The sequence below is a fragment of the Sorex araneus genome, chromosome 7 (genome assembly GCF_027595985.1).
Source record: "Sorex araneus isolate mSorAra2 chromosome 7, mSorAra2.pri, whole genome shotgun sequence".
Classification (NCBI taxonomy): domain Eukaryota; kingdom Metazoa; phylum Chordata; class Mammalia; order Eulipotyphla; family Soricidae; genus Sorex; species Sorex araneus.
The window spans coordinates 55,917,011-55,939,938 of NC_073308.1; the positions used below are offsets into that span (position 1 = coordinate 55,917,011).

Consider the following 22,928-nt stretch of genomic DNA (forward strand, 5'->3'; position numbering starts at 1 on the left):
TTCCAGTGATGTCTGTGTTCCCTGAACTGAAGTCTGGGATGGGGGCAGGGGCAGGCACATTCTTTATCTCTTATTTTCCTTGGTCCTTTGAAGTACTTCATTTCTATCCGCTAAATGGTGTGGGTTAGTGTTTTTGGAATCATGTCACACATAACCCAGGAGCTTGGGATAAGAAGATTTTTTTAAAAAAATTATATTCTCAGCCTTTGAAAAACTTATGTGCAGAGTTGAATTTTAGAATTGTCCTGGATGATGCAATATTTTAAAGGCTTTTAAAAATGTATGTTCTGTGTTTTACACCTTAGTTCAAGGGCTGGAGAGATAGTGCAGTGGGTAAGGTGCTTTCCTAGCACACAGCAGAACCAGGTTTGATCATGGGCCTGCAGATGGTGCCCCCAGCAACACCAGGAGTGACCCCTAAGCGCAGAGCCAGAAATAATTTCTGAGCAGAGCTGGCTGGAACCCCAAGACCACAAAAGGAAAAAAAAACAGAAAAATAAAACATATTCTAGTTTAAATGAAAGTATGAAAATCTTTATAGTTAAAACTATAGTTGCATAAACTGTTAAAGAGAGCTACTTGTGGGACCTCTTATTCTGCCTACTTAATAATTTACAGCTTTTCTTGGGGCTGGAGTGATAGCACAGCGGGTAGGACGTTTGCCTTGCATGCAGCCGACCACCTGGGTTTGATTCCCAGCATCCCATATGGTCCCCTGAGCACTGCCAGGGGTAATTCCTGAGTGCAGAGCCAGGAATAACCCCTGTGCATCGCTGGGTATGACCCAAAAAGCAATAAATAAATAAATAAATACATAAATAAAAATAAATAACTTACAGATTTTCAGACAAGTTTGTTGGTTTTTTTTGTTTGTTTGTTTGTATATTTTGAGTCACACCTGGCGATAGGCAGGGGTTACTTCTGGCTCTGCACTCAGGAATTACCCTTGGCGGTGCTGAGGGGACCATATGGGATGCTGGGAATTGAACCCTGGTCGCCGTCTGCAAGGCAAACGCCCTACCCACTGTGCTATCGCTCCCGCCCCTTTTCAGACAAGTTTGTGAACTAATGAATTCTATTGTCTATTTGATTATATTAAAATTACGTGCTGTAGTAATATGAAGGGGAGGTTTCTTATATTACGCCATTACTTGGTACTCTTTACATTTTTTATCTATGGGATTCATAAAAATAAGAAGGGAAATACAGTCATATAATTTTAGACATGCAGTGCTGCATTTATTCTTGACATTTTTCTGATAGGGCTATTAAAACTTATCCTACCTCTTCTGTCAAGGAGTGACAAATCTAAGAGAAAACATCTGGAACAAAAGAGGAAATGAAGTGAGTGATAGATTTGAAATTGTTAAACAGCTGAATGTTCTGGTAGCACAGGAACCTATTAAAGATTATGGCAGGCATCCTGGATATTAAAGCACCTTCAAGAGGTAATTTTAATAGGATCAGGAAAGAAATAAATACAGATCAAGAGGAAAATCTTAAAAGTGAGAAGAGGAAAATAAAACAAACCTTGGGCCAGAAAAACCCAGTTAGGGCTATTGCCCAGGAAAGTGGGTTTAGCCAAATGGGCACTAAGCCCAGTATTTCCTATTTCCTTTTTGTGCCTCAGAATATGAAGTAATGGCCATAGCAGGACTTCCAGTGATCAAACCACTTAACAATCTAAAATGTTTCCTTTCATATAAAGATTCTAAGTTTTGTTTTTTAAGAAATGAGGTGTTTTGGTTTGGGTTATTTTTTTCTTTTGGCCTCCGTCTGTAATCAGGTTCTGTGAAATACATATTATCATTAACCCGTATGTGCTTTTTGTTATTAAAAATAAAATTTGATTATAGAAAATCTCAAACATCAATAAGTTTTCATAGTAAAACATATGGTGCAACTAAGATAACTTGTTTGTCTTATTTCTAAAATTACAGTTTTCCCATGAAAGTTGTTAAATAATTTTTCTCTGCCTGGACATGAAGTCTCAGAAAATGGTATTAAGTTTTTATACCATTTCATTTCCACTGAATATTTTATTTGTTTCCTCCAAATCTCATTTTTTAAGGGAGATTGGTTAATTAAAAATTATTTATTATGCCAGGAGCAATAGTACAGCGGGTAGGGTGCTTGCCTTACACACAACTGACCTGGGGTCAATCTTCTACATCCCTTCTGGATCCCCAAAGCTGCCAGAAGTAATCCCTGAGTAAGAGTGAGCACTGAGCACCGCTGGGTGTGGCCAAATAACAGTAACAGAAAATTGTTAAACTTTTTGTATCAGCTTTGTCTAATTTTCTCTGGAGTCTCCAGGTTTTATTTTTAAATTTTATTTAAAGAGATTAGTTTCATAGATTGGTAATGAACATTCTTATAGTAAATACATGCTAAAGGTAACATAACAATGAAAGTGACTTAAGATAGAATTTTGTGTACATTACTTGTACTATGAGTATCTACACTTTCAGCAATACAGTGTGCATATGTCTGTTGTATGTATGATTGCAAATACTAAATGTATTTAAATGAAAGTATATGCATACATGGAATATGTACATATATAAGTGTATGTGTGTTTAGAGTATAAATATTTTGAGAATGGAACTATGGAACATATATGTATATTTATATGTATGTGCGTATATAGTGATCACCCATAAAGAAAAAAGCAAACAAGCCTTAAGTTGTTTGAACATTCTTATAATTTAAATTAGTATACATCAATTGATTTAAAAATAACTGGAGAGCTATGGAACTAGTATAATTTTTACTATGTAATAAAAATTACTTCCATTTATTAGCTTCTTCTTCATGTCAAATGCCATTCAATTATTACTTCTTGGAGTAACTCTGATTGCTGTTCATTCTAATAAGGAAGATACTTTTTATCACAAGATTTTGTTTTTATTGAATCACCCTTAGACACACAGTTACAAAGTTGTTCACAGTTGAGTGTTCATTATACAATGTTCCAAGACCCTATCACAAGATTTCATTGGAGCACTGGCCCAATATGTGGTTATGTGGCCTCCCTTTTAAGTTGTGTTTGGGATCAATGGTTTAATTAGCAATTTCCTAGATCACAGTAGTCATAGTTGGTAGCCGTAGGTGTCCCACATTCAGCAGGTGGCACTTTGGAGCAGTTTTATGAAAGTAACAGGTTCGGGAGAAGTGGTATAATTTTGTTTTGTGGTGGCAGCTTCACTTGCCTTGATGGGATCAGAGCGTCTATTCTTCCTTCCACGTGGTCATCTGGCTGCCCTATACCACACGGGCCTCCATTTGTTCAGCCTCTCAACACCTCCTTTACTCTATGTTTTTGTTTCCCAGTTCAAAATATATCAGTATTTACAAGATGGTTTCCAAGAGCATTTCGGATAGAAAATGAAAGTGCTTGATCATAGTGTTACAATATAGGTCTTGAAAAATAATAACTTTCTAGAAAACGTACCGGTCAATATGTTAGAATAGTTTCTATAGTAAAGCTGCTTTGTTTTATAAAAATCTAACTGCATACAAGAGGAAATATTTGGCTCTGAAGCCAGAAAAGGCAAATTAAGATTTTCAAAAATTAATCCTCTTGACCAGTATTTCTAAGTCTTTCTTCAACCATGGCGCCTCCAGTGGCTGCCCTGTCCTCCCACTTGGTTCCATGGTCTTGTGCCATGGCCTCTATTTACACAGTTTTAACCTCTTGAAATATTCTGGGTACTCTCAAGAGGCCATATAATCCCCAGTTGAAAAAAATGCTGCTTGTATCTATTTAGTTCAGCTCGCCCCCAACCCTGCCTTTTTTTTTTTTTTGCCATAGAGGAAGTGTGGAGCTATTTAGCATTGAACATGCGGTTCAATATGTGTTCCTTAAATGAATGAATTCAGCAATCAAGAGTGACATGCTCGGTGCATCTCCTGTGTTTGTCGAAGTATGGTCTTTTGTTATAGTATTGATCTTTTCTAAAGGAGTTCAAATTTCTAAATAATTAATTATTGTCGGTGACCCAAAATTTTGTTTAAACTCTCAGACTATGCTTTCACAGTATTGTTTTTTCTCTTGCACAATCTATTATGAGATACTCAGTAAGGTTTAAAGTTCCAAATGCACAGTGAGTTGTTTGGGATTTTTTAATACACACATCTAGAAGCTGCTGCCACTGAAATTGTCTGCTATCCTAAAAAAGGAATATTACATTTCTGTTTTATTCGACTCTAAAGCAAATTTATCTTATCATTTCCTTGGATAATTTCACCAAAAGATAAATATGTACATCTAAACAGATGGGCCTTTTCAAATGCATTACACATTTGCATGCTAATCACCACTATGAATATTTTATTAAAATCAGGCCTAAATTCATTATAACGTTCTAATAAGGATTTTGTAATTTGATTGAAATTGTATCATTATTATGCTACTTTAGCTGTTTTCTCTGAGCCTTGGCAGTGCGTTGTGCATACCTTGGTCTCTGTAAATATATGATGGTGCAGCATCATATGAAAGGACCCGTGAAAGGGCCTGACCTGTACTGATCCTTTGAAGCCGCCTTGATTGATGATGTTGTGCTTGTATAGATATGGTCAGGAAATGGAATCAGCTATTTGATGAACCAGTTTAGGGTAGGAAAACAATGGACAGAAGACACAGACTTGAAGGTTTCTCTTGGACATGGTTCATTATGAATTCTCTATGTCTCTCAACTACCCTTGGATAGATGAAAACATTTATTTTTAGCACATTCTTTATTTATTAAATTTTGATGGCTTTTTATAAACCCCGATATTTAACAACTTATCTTAGTATTTCTTGATAACCTAAACTCAATAGTTGGAATGAAATCCATAAGGACTATATTTCCTTATATGCACCTACCTCTACTGATATGCCTTCCTTTATTTTTACCTTACTGAAAGTTGATGGAAAAATAAATTGATAGTCTATGCAGAAAATATTTAAATATAAATAGAAAAAATTATCTTTAAAATGGATTCTCTCAATTTTCTGTAATTATTTTACTGGGTCAGTCATTATACATGTAATAAAGATGTGTTGTCTCTCATTTATAGGAATTGTTCTGTCATTGCTCAGTTAATAATGATTTTCTCAAAGTGACTTTTGCACACTACAAAAGCATTAGACTAGGTCAATCTAAAAGTCAATATATATATTTTTAAAGTTAGTTGCAAGTTTGTAATTAAAATGAAAAGTAGTTCCCTTGAGAGTTGAGATGAACTTGAATTCTATAACTTGTCTTGCAGCAATCTCCAAGATAACGTGGGAGCATTAGTTGCTTAAAACTCAGCATTATCTCAACAATAGTACTATAAATAAGACCACGGTATGGAAATTTCACACCTATCTACAGGTATTTTTTGAGGATAGGGATTATACATTTTAAAAACTAACCAATCTTGAAAGCAAATGCCAAAGAAGTAGGTGAATGCTTAATATGTTAGATCATTTATTTTTAACAACAATCAATCATAAAGTCGATACTATAATTATCTATATTTTATATGGACAAAAATACAGTCATAAAATATCAAATATGTTCATAGTCTACTGATGTATTGGTCAATTAGTACTATGAAAGCAGCATCTGTTAGCAGTGGCAGCACATGGGCACACACACATACACACAGAAACGCACATATGCTTATATTGTTCTAGGCAGGTTAGTTTCAGGAACGTTAATGACTGCAGAAAGAATGATCAGAGGAATTGTTCTGGAATCTCCTCTGGACCAGAGGTACTGATGTATGCTACCTGTTACTACTATATGAGGATTTCTGGGGTTCTTGGTTCTACCAGATGGATGAGACCATATTATGTAATGGTTAATTATTTGGAATCTGAAACCCAGAAGTTCCTATCCCAGCTACTTTTAGATGCTATAGTTTTGCCTGTTACATCACTTCTCTGTATATCAGGTCTGCATCTATAATATTGATGTAATAATAGTAGTTGTTGAAGTCATTATCAAGTATCTGGCATGTAGTCTGCTTTACATATTATGATGATTTTGATCACCTTATAATGATTTTATATGCATTTTATATTACTTGGGAGATTGGATTTTGATAAATTTGTGGCAAATTTGTGGGTTTTTTTAATCACTTGGTAATTTGCATTTTCAAATAGTGAAAATTATTAAGTGCAATTTTGTAATATACTGTAAATTTTTTCATTTACTTTCTGGCATTTGGCATACATATCGAACTTTTGATACTTCTTTATTGATTCTACTTAATAACATTATTGAATTTTTTTTTTAGTCCCAGTGTTTTATAAAACGCAAAAACTTTAGGTTGACCTTGACGCCTGTTTTTTTCCTCAAACCACACTCCATTTTCTATTAAGGTCAGAGAGATAGTACAATGGGTAAGGTGCTTGCTTTACATGAGCCTAGCAGGTGATCCCCAGAACCCTCATATGATCCCCAAGCCACACCAGGAGAGACCCCTGAGCACAGAGCCAGGAGTAAGCCCTGAAAGCTGCCATGTATTACCAATATAATGCAGGATATTTATAAATATTATGCAATATATTCATCAATATACTGCATATGCACTGCATGTATTCCTTTTTAACCCCACCTCCCCGACCATACTTAATAATTTAACATTCATATTTTTTCTAATTTTTTCTAGTCTCTCTGTTTACCTTTAAGGAAATTTCTTATCCGCTAATGATCATTTTTTTCCTACTATTCCTGTTATATTTCTTGTTTCTCACCCCATTAAAATAGCTAAAGATTTCTCCCAAGGGTTAACCCCAAGGTGGCTAAACCTTTTCTAGCTACATTAAGAAAGACTTAAATTTTTTATTGTTATTTTCTATTAAAATGTTTTCTTTTTTGATATTTTACTCCATTTTTATTTAAGTAGTTGATTTCATCGTGTTTTAGCATTTATTAATCTGATTAGTTATTCTTTTAATATTCTAAAGGGTGACTTTCTCATATTGATGAACCAAATCTATATTTTAAAGTTGTAGAGATTTTAATTTACTAATTGATAACAGTTCACTAAAGGTCACTTGAAATTATTGTTTCATTTATGAAAAATGTTCATAATAATCAATATTTTAGTGTCATTAAAGAACTCTAATACAGATTTTTAATTTTTAAATTTTTTGTAGATTTGTTTTATTGAGATATAAATGACATGAACACTGTATTTCAGATATACACCATATATGTAACAAAAGTATATAAAAATATACTGTTTATATACAGAAATCCAGCATGGCACATAATTCTGTTCATTTCTTAGTGGTGACAACATCTACTTTCCTAACTTCTTTCAAGAATGTAATGAGTTATTGTTAACTGTCTTTCTGAGATTTAGAACGTTTTATTTTTGGCCATATATCTGATTTTTTTTGCTTTTTGGGTCACACCTGGTGATGCACAGGGGTTACTCCTGGCTCTGCACTCAGGAATCACCCCTGGCGGTGCTCAGGGAACCATATGGGATGCTGGGAATCGAACCCGGGTTGGCCGCGTGCAAGGCAAATGCCCTACCCGCTGTGCTATCGCTCCAGCCCCTATGTGACATTTTTAAGATAATTATTTATAAAATTAGAAGTATGTATTTCTTTAAAGCTAAATGGAATTTTCCCATAAAATCCCTTGCCATTACCTATTTTATTGATAACTGCCAATCTTTTCAAAATCTTCTAGTTATCAATCTGCTCACTTTATATATTTTAATCAACTTCTAGTTATCAATGTTACTTTATATTTTGTCTTAAGTTATTTTACTCAACTTTTCAGATTTATTTCTCACAATGTTGCATAAAACATGCTTACACAATTTAAAAACATATCTTAAAGTGATTTTATCCTCTTTATTCCTAAGTATGGAAATTATTGTGCATTCTCCTCCTCTCCCACCTCTCTCTTTCTCTAAGATCTATATTTGAGATTCTCTCTCTTTCTTACTCCCTAATTTCTGTCTCCCTTTCTTCTCCTACCACAGAAAGATCTAGGCTTTAATTCTGAATTCTAATTTTCTTTCATATGTTTTCTTAACCTGGCAAGTTCCCCGTGGCCTATTCAATATGCCAAATGCAGTGACAATAACAGGTCTCATTCCCCTGACCCTCAAAAGAGCCTCCAATCATTGGGAAAGACGAGTAAGGAAAGGCTGCTAAAATCTCAGTGATGTTTTCTTCATTAGTTTCAACTTTTGATTTATTTTTTCTAATTCTGTAGGTAAAATTCATGACTTATTTATTGGAAATTTTTTATTTACTACTAAGATAAATTTACACTCTTAATGTTGTACCATTTAAAATCCCCATGTACTTGTACAACACAACCATTTTTTCTTAGGTAGAACTATCGTGTATTTATGAGAATTCTTCTATTAGGTATTGTTAACTCTCTGAAACATGCTCATTTCCTATGTAGAAATAAAACTCAGCCAGAGGATTTAAAATGCCTTAAAATAAATTTTGACTAATTACTTCAAGTCTCTTGAAATTTATATGCATAGATCACAAAGTTGAGTAATTACCTTTGTTTAAATGATTCTTAATTTTTAAACAGCCACAGAACAATGTCATTTGGGAGATTTGAGCTAAGGCATACTAATTCTCTATAGTTCTGGCTGTGAAATAAAGCAGACATAATGATCTAGACATAATTTTAATATGGTAGGTAACATACTCTAGCACTTAGAAGCATGATCACCAAATGGAAAACTTGGCTTTACATTTTCTTGATAGTTTTCCTTGGCTTAGCATATTAGTTTTCTATATTTTTATAATCTATATGATGTACAAAATAATATTGTAAACTTGTTCTGACAATTATGAGGATTAAGTGAGCTCACATATGAGACAGTTGATGCAATAGGCTTTTAAAAGTGTCCAAATAAGTTAACTCATGAGTAAACATTTATGTGTACAAAGTTATCTAACCTCTAAACTTCTCTCTGGGAGTTACATCTGTTAAACTGAAGTATCAATAACGAGCTCTGTAGAATAACTGGTATCTTCTTATTTTTATTCTTCACCGACAGTGATCAGATTGCAGGGCCATTTGCAGAACTCAACCTTTTAATATTCCACGTTTTTACTCATCAGGAATGTTTCCCTCTCCTCGGGTTGGAGAACTCAAGGGGTAGATTTCACTGACAGGATGTTGTTTAGTATGAACGAGAGACAGACAGCCTGTTTTGCAAGGTTGGTTTATTTTTGTTGAAGGACCCTGGGTGTCTGACAATTATGTTTACCAGTGAATTTATTCCTTTGGTATACTCCTTACAGTTCTTAGGAGTAAAAAAAACAGGCCTCTTGTCCTCACAGTTTTTAAATTCCCACATGAGAATGAAAATTTTGTCTACAACACCAGACTTGTTTGTTAAACATAAAAGAATATAAATCCTCCCTGGGTCCCCAGGGGTAGGTTAGAGAAAGGGAGTGATCATTATAAACCACTTAGCACTGTGTGCTCTGTATCAGGTTGCCGTGAGAAAGTGATGTTTGATTGGCTCATAAAATAGGTTTAGTAAATCCTTTAAATACTGATGTAAGCAATTGTGCTCATTGGAAATTAATACCCGAGTGTGTATTATAAGGATTACTACGCCCTCAGTGCAGTCACCTGGGTATGCACAGATTTCAGAGTTTGAGGATGAAATTGGTGATTTCATTTTTATATGAGAGTGGTCCTATCATCTCCTTATCATGGAGCTGTAGCCTAGATGTCAACATTGTTTACTATTTTTGTTCTTTGAGATGTTTGTTTTGAGCTATGTTATGGTATACTGTATGTTATAAAATAATAACCCACCAATGTAAAGTCTCCTCTTCCACAAATGGCATTGTATTTTTAAAGAAAAAAAAAACACTTCAGTATTCTTTGTCCAGCTGTATTTTCTAATCTTAAACAAGTGTAAGGAAAATGTGGCATTCAATAAGCTTGCATTGTTTTTGTTTTGTTTCTATATCCTCGATTACATGGCAGCAATTAAGCTTGGGAATACTTTTCTGGCTGAACGTTTTAGGGTCTGTTTTGCATAGTCTTGAATATGATTTAGGTTAAAAAATTGCTGCTTTTGTAACTGTGTTCTTTAGCAGAATGATTTTACTATTTGATGAAGATGGGAAAATAAGCCTAAGTAATTATTTTACTAATACTTTAATTCCATAAGCACTTAAAGAAGTATTGAGAATGCTTTTAGAAATGAATTGTTGAGTGGTGGATGAAAATAAGAATTTCATTATTATATGTTACCACTTCAGAAAAAAAAAATTAAAGCCTTATTTACTACCAACGAGTGGTGTATCTCTTAAAAGCAAAGAACACAGCATTTAAGAAAAAAATGAAACATCTACTGTCTGTAACCTTCATGGAATGTAAAACTGTTGAATTTTATTATTATTATTATTAAGTCACAGTGACTTACAGAGTATTCTAAATAGAGTTTCAGGCATACAGTGTTCCAATACCAATCCTACCCCGAGTGCCAAGTTCATGCCTCCACCAGTGTCCCCCGGTTCTGTCCCTTAACCGCTATATTTTTCAGTTTGGCAAAACTATATATTTTTAAAGGACTAAGATAAATATCTGCACCAGCTTGTATGAGCAATGTAAGAAGTGATTACTGATGACTCTAAATCTAGAAATTGTTGAAAAAATAAAAGGGAAGTATTTGTTATTAATGACATCAAGTTTAGTAGAAAATCTCCAGTTTCAAAAAAGAAAGGTAATATACTTGTCACTCTTGTCCTTTGGAGGATAGTGATTTTTAAGATCAGGTTATAGATAGATAAGGGCAAGTTAAGACTTATTTGTTCCTTAATAAATTCTTCACATTTATAATCAAGATATTTCCTGTGGTTAAAAATTCTGTTTGAGGGGCTGGAGAGATAGCACAGCGGGTAGGGCGTTTGCCTTGCACGCGGCCAACCCGGGTTCAAATCCCAGCATCCCATATGGTCCCCTGAGCACAGCCAGGGGTAATTCCTGAGTGCAGAGCCAGGAGTAACCCCTGTGCATCGCCAGGTGTGACCCAAAAAGCAAAAAAAAAAAAAAAAAAAAAATTCTGTTTGAATACGTATAAAGAGCTTACAAATCAGATAAATACATAATGGTATTTCCTTTTTAGCAGAAATAAAAGAAAAATTATATACAGTAAAACAGTGAGTGGATCCTTTTAGGGCTCTCTTCAATGTGCTATTTTCTCATTAGATGCTTTCTCTAGAAGATTCTAACGGTTATTTTGAAAATGGTCAGAATATCATTTTTTAAGCTATCGGTCTTACCCAACCAGCTTACTGAGGTTTGACTTTGTAATTGCCAAATCCAGTGAATACTTTTGGGTATTCGTTGTCTTTGATCTTTTGGTGGCACTTGGCACAGTTGACCCCTTGTGACTCTGGTGGATATGTTCCATTCTCTTTCCCCTTATTTTTGTACCATCACTCATGATGAATTTTTGCTTCTATGACTGCTTCTTTTCAGCACTTTTTTTATTAAAGGATCTCTTCTTTCTCCCACACTTAAAATACTGTGATTTCTTAGCATCCCACAAATATGTGATGATTCCATTGTCTCTCTCTCTCCCTCATTCATCTCTCATACCCTCATTCAAACCTCCATGGTGGTGTTGTATGTGCTACTTTATGTTATATGAAACTGATTCAGATGCCTAAATGGATCAAACAATGTAAATAAATATAGGTTGAAGATCTGGGTTTTTCAGAAAAAAAAATACAATGTAGGGATTTAGAAAAAAATTGAAAGAGCATGCCTCACCTAAGGAAATTGCCACTTGACCCCAATCTTAAATTTTATAAAGGAATGAAAGCCCAAATGTTCATTCCTTGATTCACATCATATATACTGTGTGCCTGGCACGTTGGCATTCAAAGTCAAACAGTAAATTGAATCATGTTACCTCCTCTCCTGGGGCTGGACTCAGTTCTAGAGATTTGAGTCTTTATGGAGTCACGCAAAGATTCACAATGTTTACTCTATCTTTCTTTTGAAAAAGTCATAAATCTAGGTACTTCCTGTGGAATTTTCAGCATTACAGTGCTGCCTTGTTTGAACAAAACAGAACCTTTTAAATCAGTGCTTCCATGTTCACAAATTGTCCTACAAAATAATATTCCAACATCTGACCCTGAAATACCAAGACCTGCAAACGTACGGTTATTTTTTTTCTCGTCTCCATCTCCTCTTTTGTTTCCTATCTATTCACAATTGACCATGCCTAACTCCTTCCTTCTTCTGTTACATCTTACGTATAATCCTCCTCGCTAGCATGCATTTCGGTTTCTCTCCTTTTCACCTCTGGTCACTCCATACTCATTGACAGCCCAAATGTTCCTCTGTAATCTGACCCTAATCTCATTGTATAGAATTACTCCACCAGTATTCTACAGATTGTCCTACATATTCTTACTTGAATGCTCACCAAAGGATTTTAAGGCTCCTGAGCCCAAAGAAACTATAGTTTCATTTCTGTATCCTGAGAATCAAGCTTAGTACTTTGCACCAACTCAGCACTTCCTAAACAAGTCAGTGCTTCCTAAATAACTGTAGAATGATTGCCAAGGCTTGGAATCTGGCTCTCTTCAAACTAGCAGTGGCGATAACATACATTAGAAAGACTTACACAGAAAACTAGATATTCTATGAATCGAAGCTTTGTTTCCCATATAAACAATCTTGATATAAAAACTGCCCTTTGATTTAACATTTCAGCATCAATTTCACATGATCTACTTTTATAACCATGATATTGGAAATTAGTCAGGTTGACGTGTACCAAAGTCCTTACCCCCTGTCTGCACCTGTTCCCGCTGCCAGATCCCAACAGACCCTTACCAAAACTCCTGGGACGGCTACCCAGGCTGGTTTATAGATTTGTAATTTATAACCATGAACCTGTCACGTGCTATAACCGAAAAAGTCTCTCCCCTTTGAATTTGAGTTTTCTTATTTATTGCTTTCAAATTCCCAAGACCATATTAAAAGGCATGTGTGAGGGGTGGGGATATAAGATGATGCAAAATAGAAATGGGAGGCATACCTTGAGGGGCAGCTGTGTGCCAACATAATTTTAGGCACTGTACAAGTGCAACCTGACTCCTTCCTTACAACATCCCTGGGAGTTACGTGGCACTATCCACATTGGAGGACTGAAGAAGATGAGGTTGAGATAGGGTGTTCTACTCTATGAGAGAATTTTGGATGCTTCATGAAGATGGATATTTTAAAAAGAAAATGTATCATTACATAGTCTGTTCTTTTCTTATGTATTTTCTTTCTGTAAATCTAGATACTGCACAAATATATCATAATCAGTTGCCAGGAATCTACTGAATTTTGTCTTCTTTGGAGGAGGGCTCCTAAACAATGCTCACCAGGACTCATGATTCAATCCTAGGACCTGAGGATGTGGGGTTATACTAAATATATAGTGTCAGGGTTCATCAGGCTCACCTTAATAAGGACTGGGTCCTCCAGGGCTACACACAACAGTGCTCGGGGGGCCTGAGGTACCAGAGTTTGAACCGACAGAGTGTTGCATTCAAAGCATACACTCCAGACAATGAGTTGCATATCCCTGGCCTCAAAAATTTAGCCTGTTTAGGTTTTGTTTTTAAGCTATTTGTGGTTGTCAATATTAATGAGCTTCTCTTTTAACCAAAGTAGTGATACTCACTGTAGTATCTCGAAGTTCGGTTCATGAAAGTGATCATGAATTTTTTACAGTCATCAGAATATAAAGTGCACAGCATGAGTGCTGTATAAAGCTGAAATGATAACTGTATATGTATAGGAAACAGTGTTTCTATATATTAAACAGTATATATTGATATATAAAACTATTTGCAGATCTGAAAATAATATATTTCATAGATGTGTGCATTTCTTTATTACCCTAGAAAAATAAATAAGGTATTGAGATGTTTACATATCTCCACAGACAGTAAGAGTAACAGTAACTGCTATTGCTAAAGGCACTGATGCTTCTATTTCCACTGCAATAAAGTAAGACTGCGCTGTGAGGGATAGATTTTTTTCAAAAGAGCTAGTTCCACCTTGATAAAGTTCCCATAAAGAGAAACTTCAGAAACCGTATTTGATAGTTGACAATAAAGAGAAACTTCAGAAACCGTATTTGATAGTTGAATGTCTGGAAAACTTGCCTTGAACTTAAACGGTCTTATTTGCATTTCTGTGTATTTCAACAGAGTTGACTAGTTGACTGCAGATGGAAATGAACAATAACAGACCTGGCACTATTTGCACAACTCTTCAGGAAACTCTGAAGGACATGCAAACTGTGGGGCTGATGCTCATTTGGGGAACTTGCCATTGTGAAGCGTCCATGGACTTTGCCCAAGATATTTTTCTTTTATGGGGAGAGTGGCCTTGGCCAACGAGGCTGGCTGCAGTTCATTGTGAGGGCCTGAGAGGATGGTGCTGATAAGGGCCTTTCCATGTAGGGGATTAGCCAGGCCATGGTCAGCAGTACTTAGGAGACCCTCAGTGACCCCAGCACTGATTGTGCTCAGGGCTCCATTTATTCCAGGGATTGAACCAGGGTTGGCCTCAAGCAAGCCACGTGCTTTAGCCCTGATAGCATGTCTCTGGCCCCGTCAAGACATATTTAGTGTTCTTCTTTGCACCATCATTCAGAAACTTAAAATGCCATTAAATTTTCCAAAGACCGTCCCTTAAGGGCAATCCTGCTTTCAGGATAATACCACTGATCTAAATCTTCCAAACCCAAATGAGCATGTTTTTGAAAAACTCACGTCCCCCTATTTTTTAAGTGCAATATAAAACAGAGATATGCATAAACTGGTTCCACCCTTCACTTAACAGACCGAGACAATGTTTATTTATCCTCATTTAGATGATTTTGATTTTCTTGTTGTTGGGAGGTCACATCCTATAATACTTAGCCTTTGCTTCTGGCTCTGCATTGAGGAATTATTCCTAGTGGTGCTCTGGCGACCGTGTAGGATGCCGGGGGGTTGAACTTGGATTGGCTGAGAACAAAACAAGCACCCTACCTGCTGTTTTGTTACTCCAGCTCATTTAGTTGATTTTGAAAACCAGTGTTTTTTTCAGAATCAGAAAGATGACAAGCATCAGAGAACACTCAGAACTTCTCACAGAGGCATCAAAACAGAGTGAGGTGGTAGGGGGTATGTATAACAAAAGCTACGATGGAGAATCAAGGAATCTGATGTCGGACAGCTGCTGTCAGAACACAGTGGGAATTAACACTAAGATTTAAGATTCCCATAAAGCTGTCACATCCAAAAGGAAATTAAAGTGGGCAATGCGTGAAGTAAAAGATGGATATGGTTGCTCCATACACAGTATTGAAGTTTGGAACTGTACTTTGAGCGAATTTGGAGTTCATCAACTGTAAACCTAGAAAGTGCCTATTTCTTTTAATGGCAATGCATTTTTTTTCAGTCTGTTCATCTTGGGAATATTTGATTATATTCACCCCATGTGTGTGGGATGAATTCATAGTTGTGGTCCATAGATTCATTGCATCCACCGTCCTGGGTTTTGAATTGCCAATAGATCCTGACTCTCTCTATCTTTTTCTTTGTCTCTTGGCAGGTATGATTTTGTAGAAGTGGAGGAACCCAGTGACGGAACTGTATTAGGGCGCTGGTGTGGTTCTGGTGGCGTGCCAGGAAGACAGATTTCTAAAGGAAATCAAATCAGGATCAGATTTGTGTCTGATGAATATTTTCCTTCTGAACCGGGGTTCTGCATTCACTACAGTGTTGTCACACCAGTAAGTACTTCCTAGAGATCCACTTCCTTAATAGTTATTTACATTCATCTCCATATCAGACAGGAGAATGAGAAGTGTCTAACACACACATACACACACACACACACACACACACACACGCACGCACGCGCATCTTTCTTTTTCTTAGATTATTTTTGACATATGTCAATGTAATTACCAGAAAAGAAGTGAATGTTGCCATTGTAGATTATCATTTAAGTACCTAGTAAGTACTTATCACTATTATGAAATAAAAATGATACTTTGAGTAGTTATTACTCCATTATTATTTGAGGATCACTATTAAAAAGTTGAACTCTATCAAGACTTTTTAAATTAAATTAATTTCAAATTTGAATCATATTAAACATATTTTTTTTGCTTTGCCAAATTTTTAGTGATCCTTTATTGTTACATTTGTTATATCTCTTATTCTCATACAGTACTCTTAATGTTACTAAGGCGAATAAAATGATATTTATAGTAATAAGGTAATAAAATAATACTTTATACATAATAATGTGGTCATTCATATATATATGTGAATGACTATATTCCAGAGTTGTAGAATTATAGGAAAAAACAAGTTTGTAATCTATAGGTTTTTTTTATTTTTTTAAATTTTTTTTATTGAATTACTGTAAAATAGATCTTTACAAAGCTGTTCATAATTAGGTTTCAGTCATAGAGTCCTTTCACCAGTGTACATTTCCCAGCACCAATGTCCCCGGTTTTTCTCCTATACACCACCCCCCCAGGCCTCTACGCAGCACTTCTCTCTCTCTCTCTCTCTCTCTCTCTCTCTCTCTCTCTCTCTCTCTCTCTCTCTCTCTCTCTCTCTCTTCTCTCTCTCTCTCTCTCTCTCTCGCTCTCGCTCTTTTTTGGCATTGTGGTTTTCAATACTTATACTGATATACTGAAAGGTTATCGTATATATCCTTTTACCTACTAACACTCAGCTCCTGTCTAGCATGATTTCCAACGATTAATTGTCATACTGATCACTAATCTATTTTACCTACCCTCCACCCACACCCATGTGTGGTAGATTCCAACCTTTGACGAGTCCTCCTATGTAGGATAACATAGCCTCAGTAGTTTAGGTTTATTGGGTTACTCCCATTACAGTGCTCCTATTCCTCTTTGTTTATTTGTAGCTTCTTTCTTGGTGTTCTGTTGACTTGTAAATAATGTTTTTCTCTTCTCCTTGAGTCCTTTGCATAGTTTATTCAGAGCAAGTCCTTTTTGTATGGACACAGGAAGACTTAACAAATGTTATGCTTTTGTAACCTGGGAGTCATTTGACTCTACATGATATTTTCCTCCAGGGCATCTGTTCTCTTGACCTAAGCCTCAGCTGCCCTTACTTCCTAGCATCCCCAAAGCAGGGTCCCCGACGTGGGACGAGAAGGACCCAGGGCAAGCCGTGAGTTGTGTGCTACCCTGGCATCGAGATGGGCCTGGCCAAAGTGCCTAATGCTTAACTATAAGTTAAGAGCTTGATCATGGACAAATGCTGTCATGATCCAAACAGTGATACTAGATTTGGACCCTGCTAGGGTGAGGAATGATTAATCTGGCCTGAGTGCTGTGGTCTGAGCCTGTGGCAAGATGTTGCCAGGAGAGCTGCCTTGCAAGCCTCAATGTATCCCTTGCTATGTCCATACAAAAATAACTAGTATTAAGATGTTAATAAGTTCCTGGACTAAGGAAAAGAAAAAAACCTTAAGAGTGAGGAAGGGCTTTGGAGTGCCCTGCCCTCAGGAAGGGCTTTCTTATGTTGATTTGGCTACCTGGCTGGTTGTAGCCTAGAGGGCAAGGTGGGAGAGACAAGTAGGAGGAGAGAGAGAAGCCAGAGAGAAGGAGTTGTTGAGCAGTAGATCCAGAGAGAGGCGGGAGCTGGGAGTGCGGGAGATGAGAAAGTTTGAAGATTGAATAAACGGTAACTAATCAGCAACCAGATTGGTCCTCGTTCTTCCTTCGCCTGTCCTTGACCACCGGCCGTCCCGATCCAGTCCACACACTGCGGTTCCAGAGCACCAAATGCGGGTGTTGAGACAGAGCCGCCCAGAGAGCCCCGAGAGTGCACTCGCCCCTCGGCGCTCTTTAGTTTTTTACACTCCTAGTCCCTGATTTCCCTGCTCTTGGGTATTAGTTTTCTACTGTATATATTTTACATGTCACAAATAAGTTCAGTGATTCTATATCTGTCTCTCTCCTTCTGACTCATTTCACTCAACCTGATACTCTCCATATCCATTCATCTATAGGCAAATTTAACTTCCTTTTTCCTAGCAGGTTCATAGTATTCCATTGTGTTGATATGCCAGAGTTTCTTTCTTTCTTTTTTTTTTATTAAGTGCGCCTGGAAGAGATTGAGGGGACCCTCAAGAGAGCATGTATCCATGCTTTGTCTTTCTCTCTACAGGGATCCCAGACACTGGGCCTAACAAAATCATGCATTAATGCCACGGGAGCAGCAACCAGGGTTTGGAGTCTCAGCCTCATGCTTGCCAGACAAGAGCTTTTTTTTTGTTTTGTTTTGTTTTTAATTTTTTTTTTAATTTATTTTTTAATTAGTGAGTCACAGTGAGGGTACAGTTACAGATTCACACATTTTTGTTCTTGTTTTTCTCTCATGCAATATTTAAGAGCCCATTCCTCCACCAGTGTCCATTCTCCACCACCAATGAACCCAGTATCCCTCCCACCCCCCAGTCCCATCTCCCCACCCCACCCCGCCTCTGTGGCAGGGCATTCCAATTTAATATCTCTCTTTCTGTTTGGGTGTTGTGGTTTGAAATGGGGGTATTGAGTGGTCATCCTCTTCAGTCTCTAGTCTACTTTCAGCATGCAATATCTCCAATCACATATTACTTGGTGTTCCCCTCTCAATCTGGGATGACTTTCCCCCAGCGTGTGAGGCCAGCTTCCAAGCTATGGAGCCAACCTCCTGGTATTATATACTACCATTCTTAGGTAATAGTCTCGTACTCTGTTGTTCTATATTCCACAGATGAGTGCAATCTTTTTATGTCCGTCCCTCTCTTTCTGGCTCATTTCATTTAGCATGATATTTTCCATGTTGATCTACTTGTATGCAGAGTTCATGACCTCATCCTTTCCAACAGCTGCATAGTATTCCATTGTATAGATGTACCAAAGTTTCTTTAACCAGTCATCTGTTCTTGGGCACTCGGGTTTTTCCCAGAATCTGGCTATTGTAAACAGTGCCACGATCAACATATAAGTGCTGATGTCATTTCGACTATACTTTTTTGTTTCTCCAGGATATATTCCCAGAAGTGGTATTGCTGGATCAAATGAAAGCTCAATTTCTAATTTTTTGAGAAGTGTCCATATTGTTTTCCAAAGGGGCTGGACCATTTGGCATTCCCACCAGCAGTGTAGAAGGGTCCCCTTCTCCCCACATTCTCTCCAACAGCGGTTGCTTTTGTTCTTTTGGATGTGTGCCATTCTCTGTGGTGTGAAGTGGTATCTCGTGGTTGTTTTAATTTGCATCTCCCTGATGATTAGTGATGCAGAGCATTTTTTCATGTGCCTTTTGGCCATTCGTATCTCTTCCTTGGAAAAGTTTCTGTTCATTTCTTCGGCCCATTTTCTGATGGGGTTGGATGTTTTCTTCTTGTAGCATTCAACCAGTGCTTTATATACCCTTGATATCAACCCTTTATCAGATGGGTATTCGGTGAATATCCTTTCCCATTCTGTAGATTGCCTTTGAATTCTGGTCTCTCTGTCTTTTGCGGTGCAGAAGCTTTTTAGTTTAATATAGTCCCATTTGTTTATCTCTGTTTCTACTTGATTGCTTAGTTCTGTATCATCTTTGAAGATACCATTAGCTTCAATATCGTGAAGGGTTTTGCCGACCTTGTCTTTGAGGTACCTTATGGATTGTGGTCTGATGTTGAGGTCTTTAATCCATTTTGATCTGATTTTTGTGCATGGTGTCAGGTCAAGGTCTAAGTCCATTCTTTTGCATGTGGTTGTCCAGTTATGCCAGCACCATTTGTTGAAGAGACTTTCCTTGCTCCACTTCACATTTCTTGCCCCTTTATCAAAGATTAGATGATAATACATTTGGGGTTGTGTGTAGGGAAATTCTACTCTGTTGGTCTGAAATTGTAGAAATTGGTCTGCGGCTCTGCTTTTGTTCCAGTACCATGCTGTTTTAATTGTTACCGCTTTGTAGTAAAGTTTAAGGTTGGGGAGGGTGATGCCTCCTATCATCTTTTTCCCAAGAATTGTTTTAGCTATCCGTGGGCGTTTATTGTTCCATATAAATTTCAGGATTGCTTGATCCATTTCTTTGAAGAATGTCATGGGTATCCTTATAGGGATCACGTTAAATCTGTATAATGCTTTGGGGAACATTGCCATTTTGACAATGTTGATTCTCCCTATCCACGAGCAGGGGATATGTTTCCATTTCCTCATGTCCTCTTTTATTTCATGGAGTAGCGTTTTATAGTTTTCTTTGTAGAGGTCCTTTACTTCTTTAGTTAAGCTGATTCCAAGGTATTTGATTTTCTGGGGCACGATTGTGAATGGCATTGCTTTTTTCATGTCCCTTTCCTCTGTCTCATTGTTTGCATATAGGAAGGCCATGGATTTTTGGGCATTGATTTTATAGCCTGCGACTTTACTGTACAGGTCTATTGTTTCTAAGAGTTTTTTTACTAGAGCTTTTAGGCTTCTCTAGATATAGTATCATATCATCTGCGAATAGTGAGAGCTTGATTTCTTCCTTTCCTATCTGAATCCCCTTAATATCTTTTTCTTGCCTAATGGCTATTGATAATACTTCCAGTACTATGAGAAGAGAAGGAGTGAGAAGGAGTGAGAGTGGGCATCCTTGTCTTGTCCCCAATCTTAGAGGAGAGGCCCTTAGTTTTTCCCCATTGATGGTAATGCTTGCTATAGTTTGTGGTAGATGGCTTTGACTGTCTTGAGGAAAGTTTCTCCAAAACCCATTTTGGTGAGAGTTTTTATCATGAACGGATGTTGGATCTTGTCAAATGCTTTCTCTGCATCTATTGATATGATCATATGGTTTTTATCTTTACTTTTGTTGATATGATGGATTATGTTGATTGATTCCGAATGTTAAACCATCCTTGCATCCCTGGGATGAATTCCACTTGGTCGTGGTGTAGGATCTTTTTGATGAGTTGTTGGATTCTATTTGCTAGTATTTTGTTGAGGATCTTCGCATCGGTGTTCATCGGGGATATTGGTCTATAGTTTTCTTTGTTAGTGATGTCTTTGTTTGCTTTTGGTATTAGGGAGATATGTGTCTCATAGAAACTGTTCGGAAGTGTTCCTGTCTTTTCAATTTCTTGGAATAGCTTGAGGAGAACTGGCAACAAGTCTTTAAATGTTTGGAAGAATTCACCAGTGAATCCGTCTGGACCTGGGCTTTTGTTTTTGGGGAGACTTTTGATTACAGTTTCGATTTCCTTGATATTTATGGGCCTGTTCAGGTATTTCAAGTCTTCTTGGTTCAGTCTTCGGAGATTGTAGGAATCAAGGAATTCGTCCATTTCTTTTTGGTTCTCTTGTTGTGTGGCATACAGACTTTCAAAGTAGTCTCTGATGATCTTTTGAATCTCCTTGGTTTCTATTGTAATGTCCCCCTTTTCATTTCTGATTCGGTTTATTAGGCTTTTCTCTCTTTCTTTGTGAGTCTTGCTAGTGGTTTATCAATCTTATTTATTTTCTCAAAGAACCAGCTCTTTATTTCATTGATCTTTCGGATTGTTTTTCGGGTTTCCATATCATTAATTTCTGCTCTAAGTTTTATATTTATTTCCTTCGATCTGGTTTGGGTTCCTTTTGCTGGTCCTCTTCTAAGATCTTGAGCTGCGAAGTCAAGCTATGTATATAGGCCCTTTTGTCCTTTCTGAGGAGAGCTTGCAGAGCTATAAATTTTCCCCTTAACACAGCTTTAGCTGCGTCCCAAAGGTTCTGGTAGCTTGTGTCTTCATTCTCATTTGTTTCGAGGTATTTTTTGATTTCTTCCTTGATTTCCTTCGTGACCCACTCATTGTTCAATAGTGAGTTGTTTAATTTCCAAGTGTTTGATTCGGTTCTCCGCGTCTGTGTGTGATTAACTTCCATCTTCAGTGCATCATGGTCTGAGAAGATAGTTGATACAATTTCTATCTTCCCGATTCTATTAAGGTATAATTTGTGACCCAGAACGTGGTCTATTTTAGAAAATATTCCATGAGCACTGGAAAAGAATATGTATTCTTTCTTTTGGGGGTATATAGCCCTGTATAGGTCTATTAGCCCTGTCTCCTCCATTTCTTCCTTCAGAGCCATTGCTTCCTTGCTGAGTGTTGTCCTTGTCGATCTATCCACAGGTGACAAGGCAGTGTTGAAGTCTCCTACTACTATCGTGGTGCTAGTTATGTTCTCCTTAAATTCTGTTAGGAGTTCTTTTAAGTATTTAGCTTAAATACTTAAGTAATTCATTAGGTCATTCATTAGGTGCATATATGTTTAATAGTGTGATTTCTTCTTGTTGTGCATACCCCTTGATGAATAGAAAATGACCTTGCTGTCCCTTCTGATCTTTTTCAGCCTGAAATCTATGTTTTTGGATACTAGTATGGCCACCCCCACTTTTTTGAGGGAGCTGTTTGCTTGCAGGATTGTTTTCCATCCTTTGATTTTGAGTCTGTGTTTGTTCTGACTATTAAGATGTGTTTCTTGTAGGCAGCAGAAAGTTGGGTTTAGTTTCCGAATCCATTTTGCCACTCTGTGCCTCTTGGTTGGTGCATTTAGACCGTTAACGTTAAGAGAAATTATTGTCATGGGATTTTGTGCCATTTTTCTGTAGGGTTTGTTGTTCTTGTAGGTTTTTTCCTTGTCTTATGGTAGCCCTTTGAGTCCTTCTTTAAATTTGGTCTTGAGTCTATGAAGTTCCTGAGCTGTTACTTCTCCATGAAATAGTGTATGATTCCTTCAAGTTTAACTGAGATTTTAGCCGGGTAAAGGATTCTTGGTGAGGCATTCATTTCATTAAGTTTTTTCACTATATCCCACCATTGTCTTCGGGCTTGGAAGGTTTCTTCTGATAGGTCTGCTGTGAATCTAAGGGGTGCTCC

At 37.0% G+C, this 22,928-nt stretch overlaps 1 protein-coding gene across 1 annotated transcript in view; it reads left to right on the forward strand.

Moving 5' to 3' along the window:
* Positions 1 to 22,928, forward strand: part of PDGFC (platelet derived growth factor C) — a 226,109-nt gene that overhangs the window by 137,605 nt on the left and 65,576 nt on the right. The window contains exon 4 of the mRNA XM_055144566.1: positions 15,612 to 15,792. Within this exon, the coding sequence (XP_055000541.1) occupies positions 15,612 to 15,792 (181 nt within the window). The remainder of the gene's footprint in view (positions 1 to 15,611; positions 15,793 to 22,928) is intronic.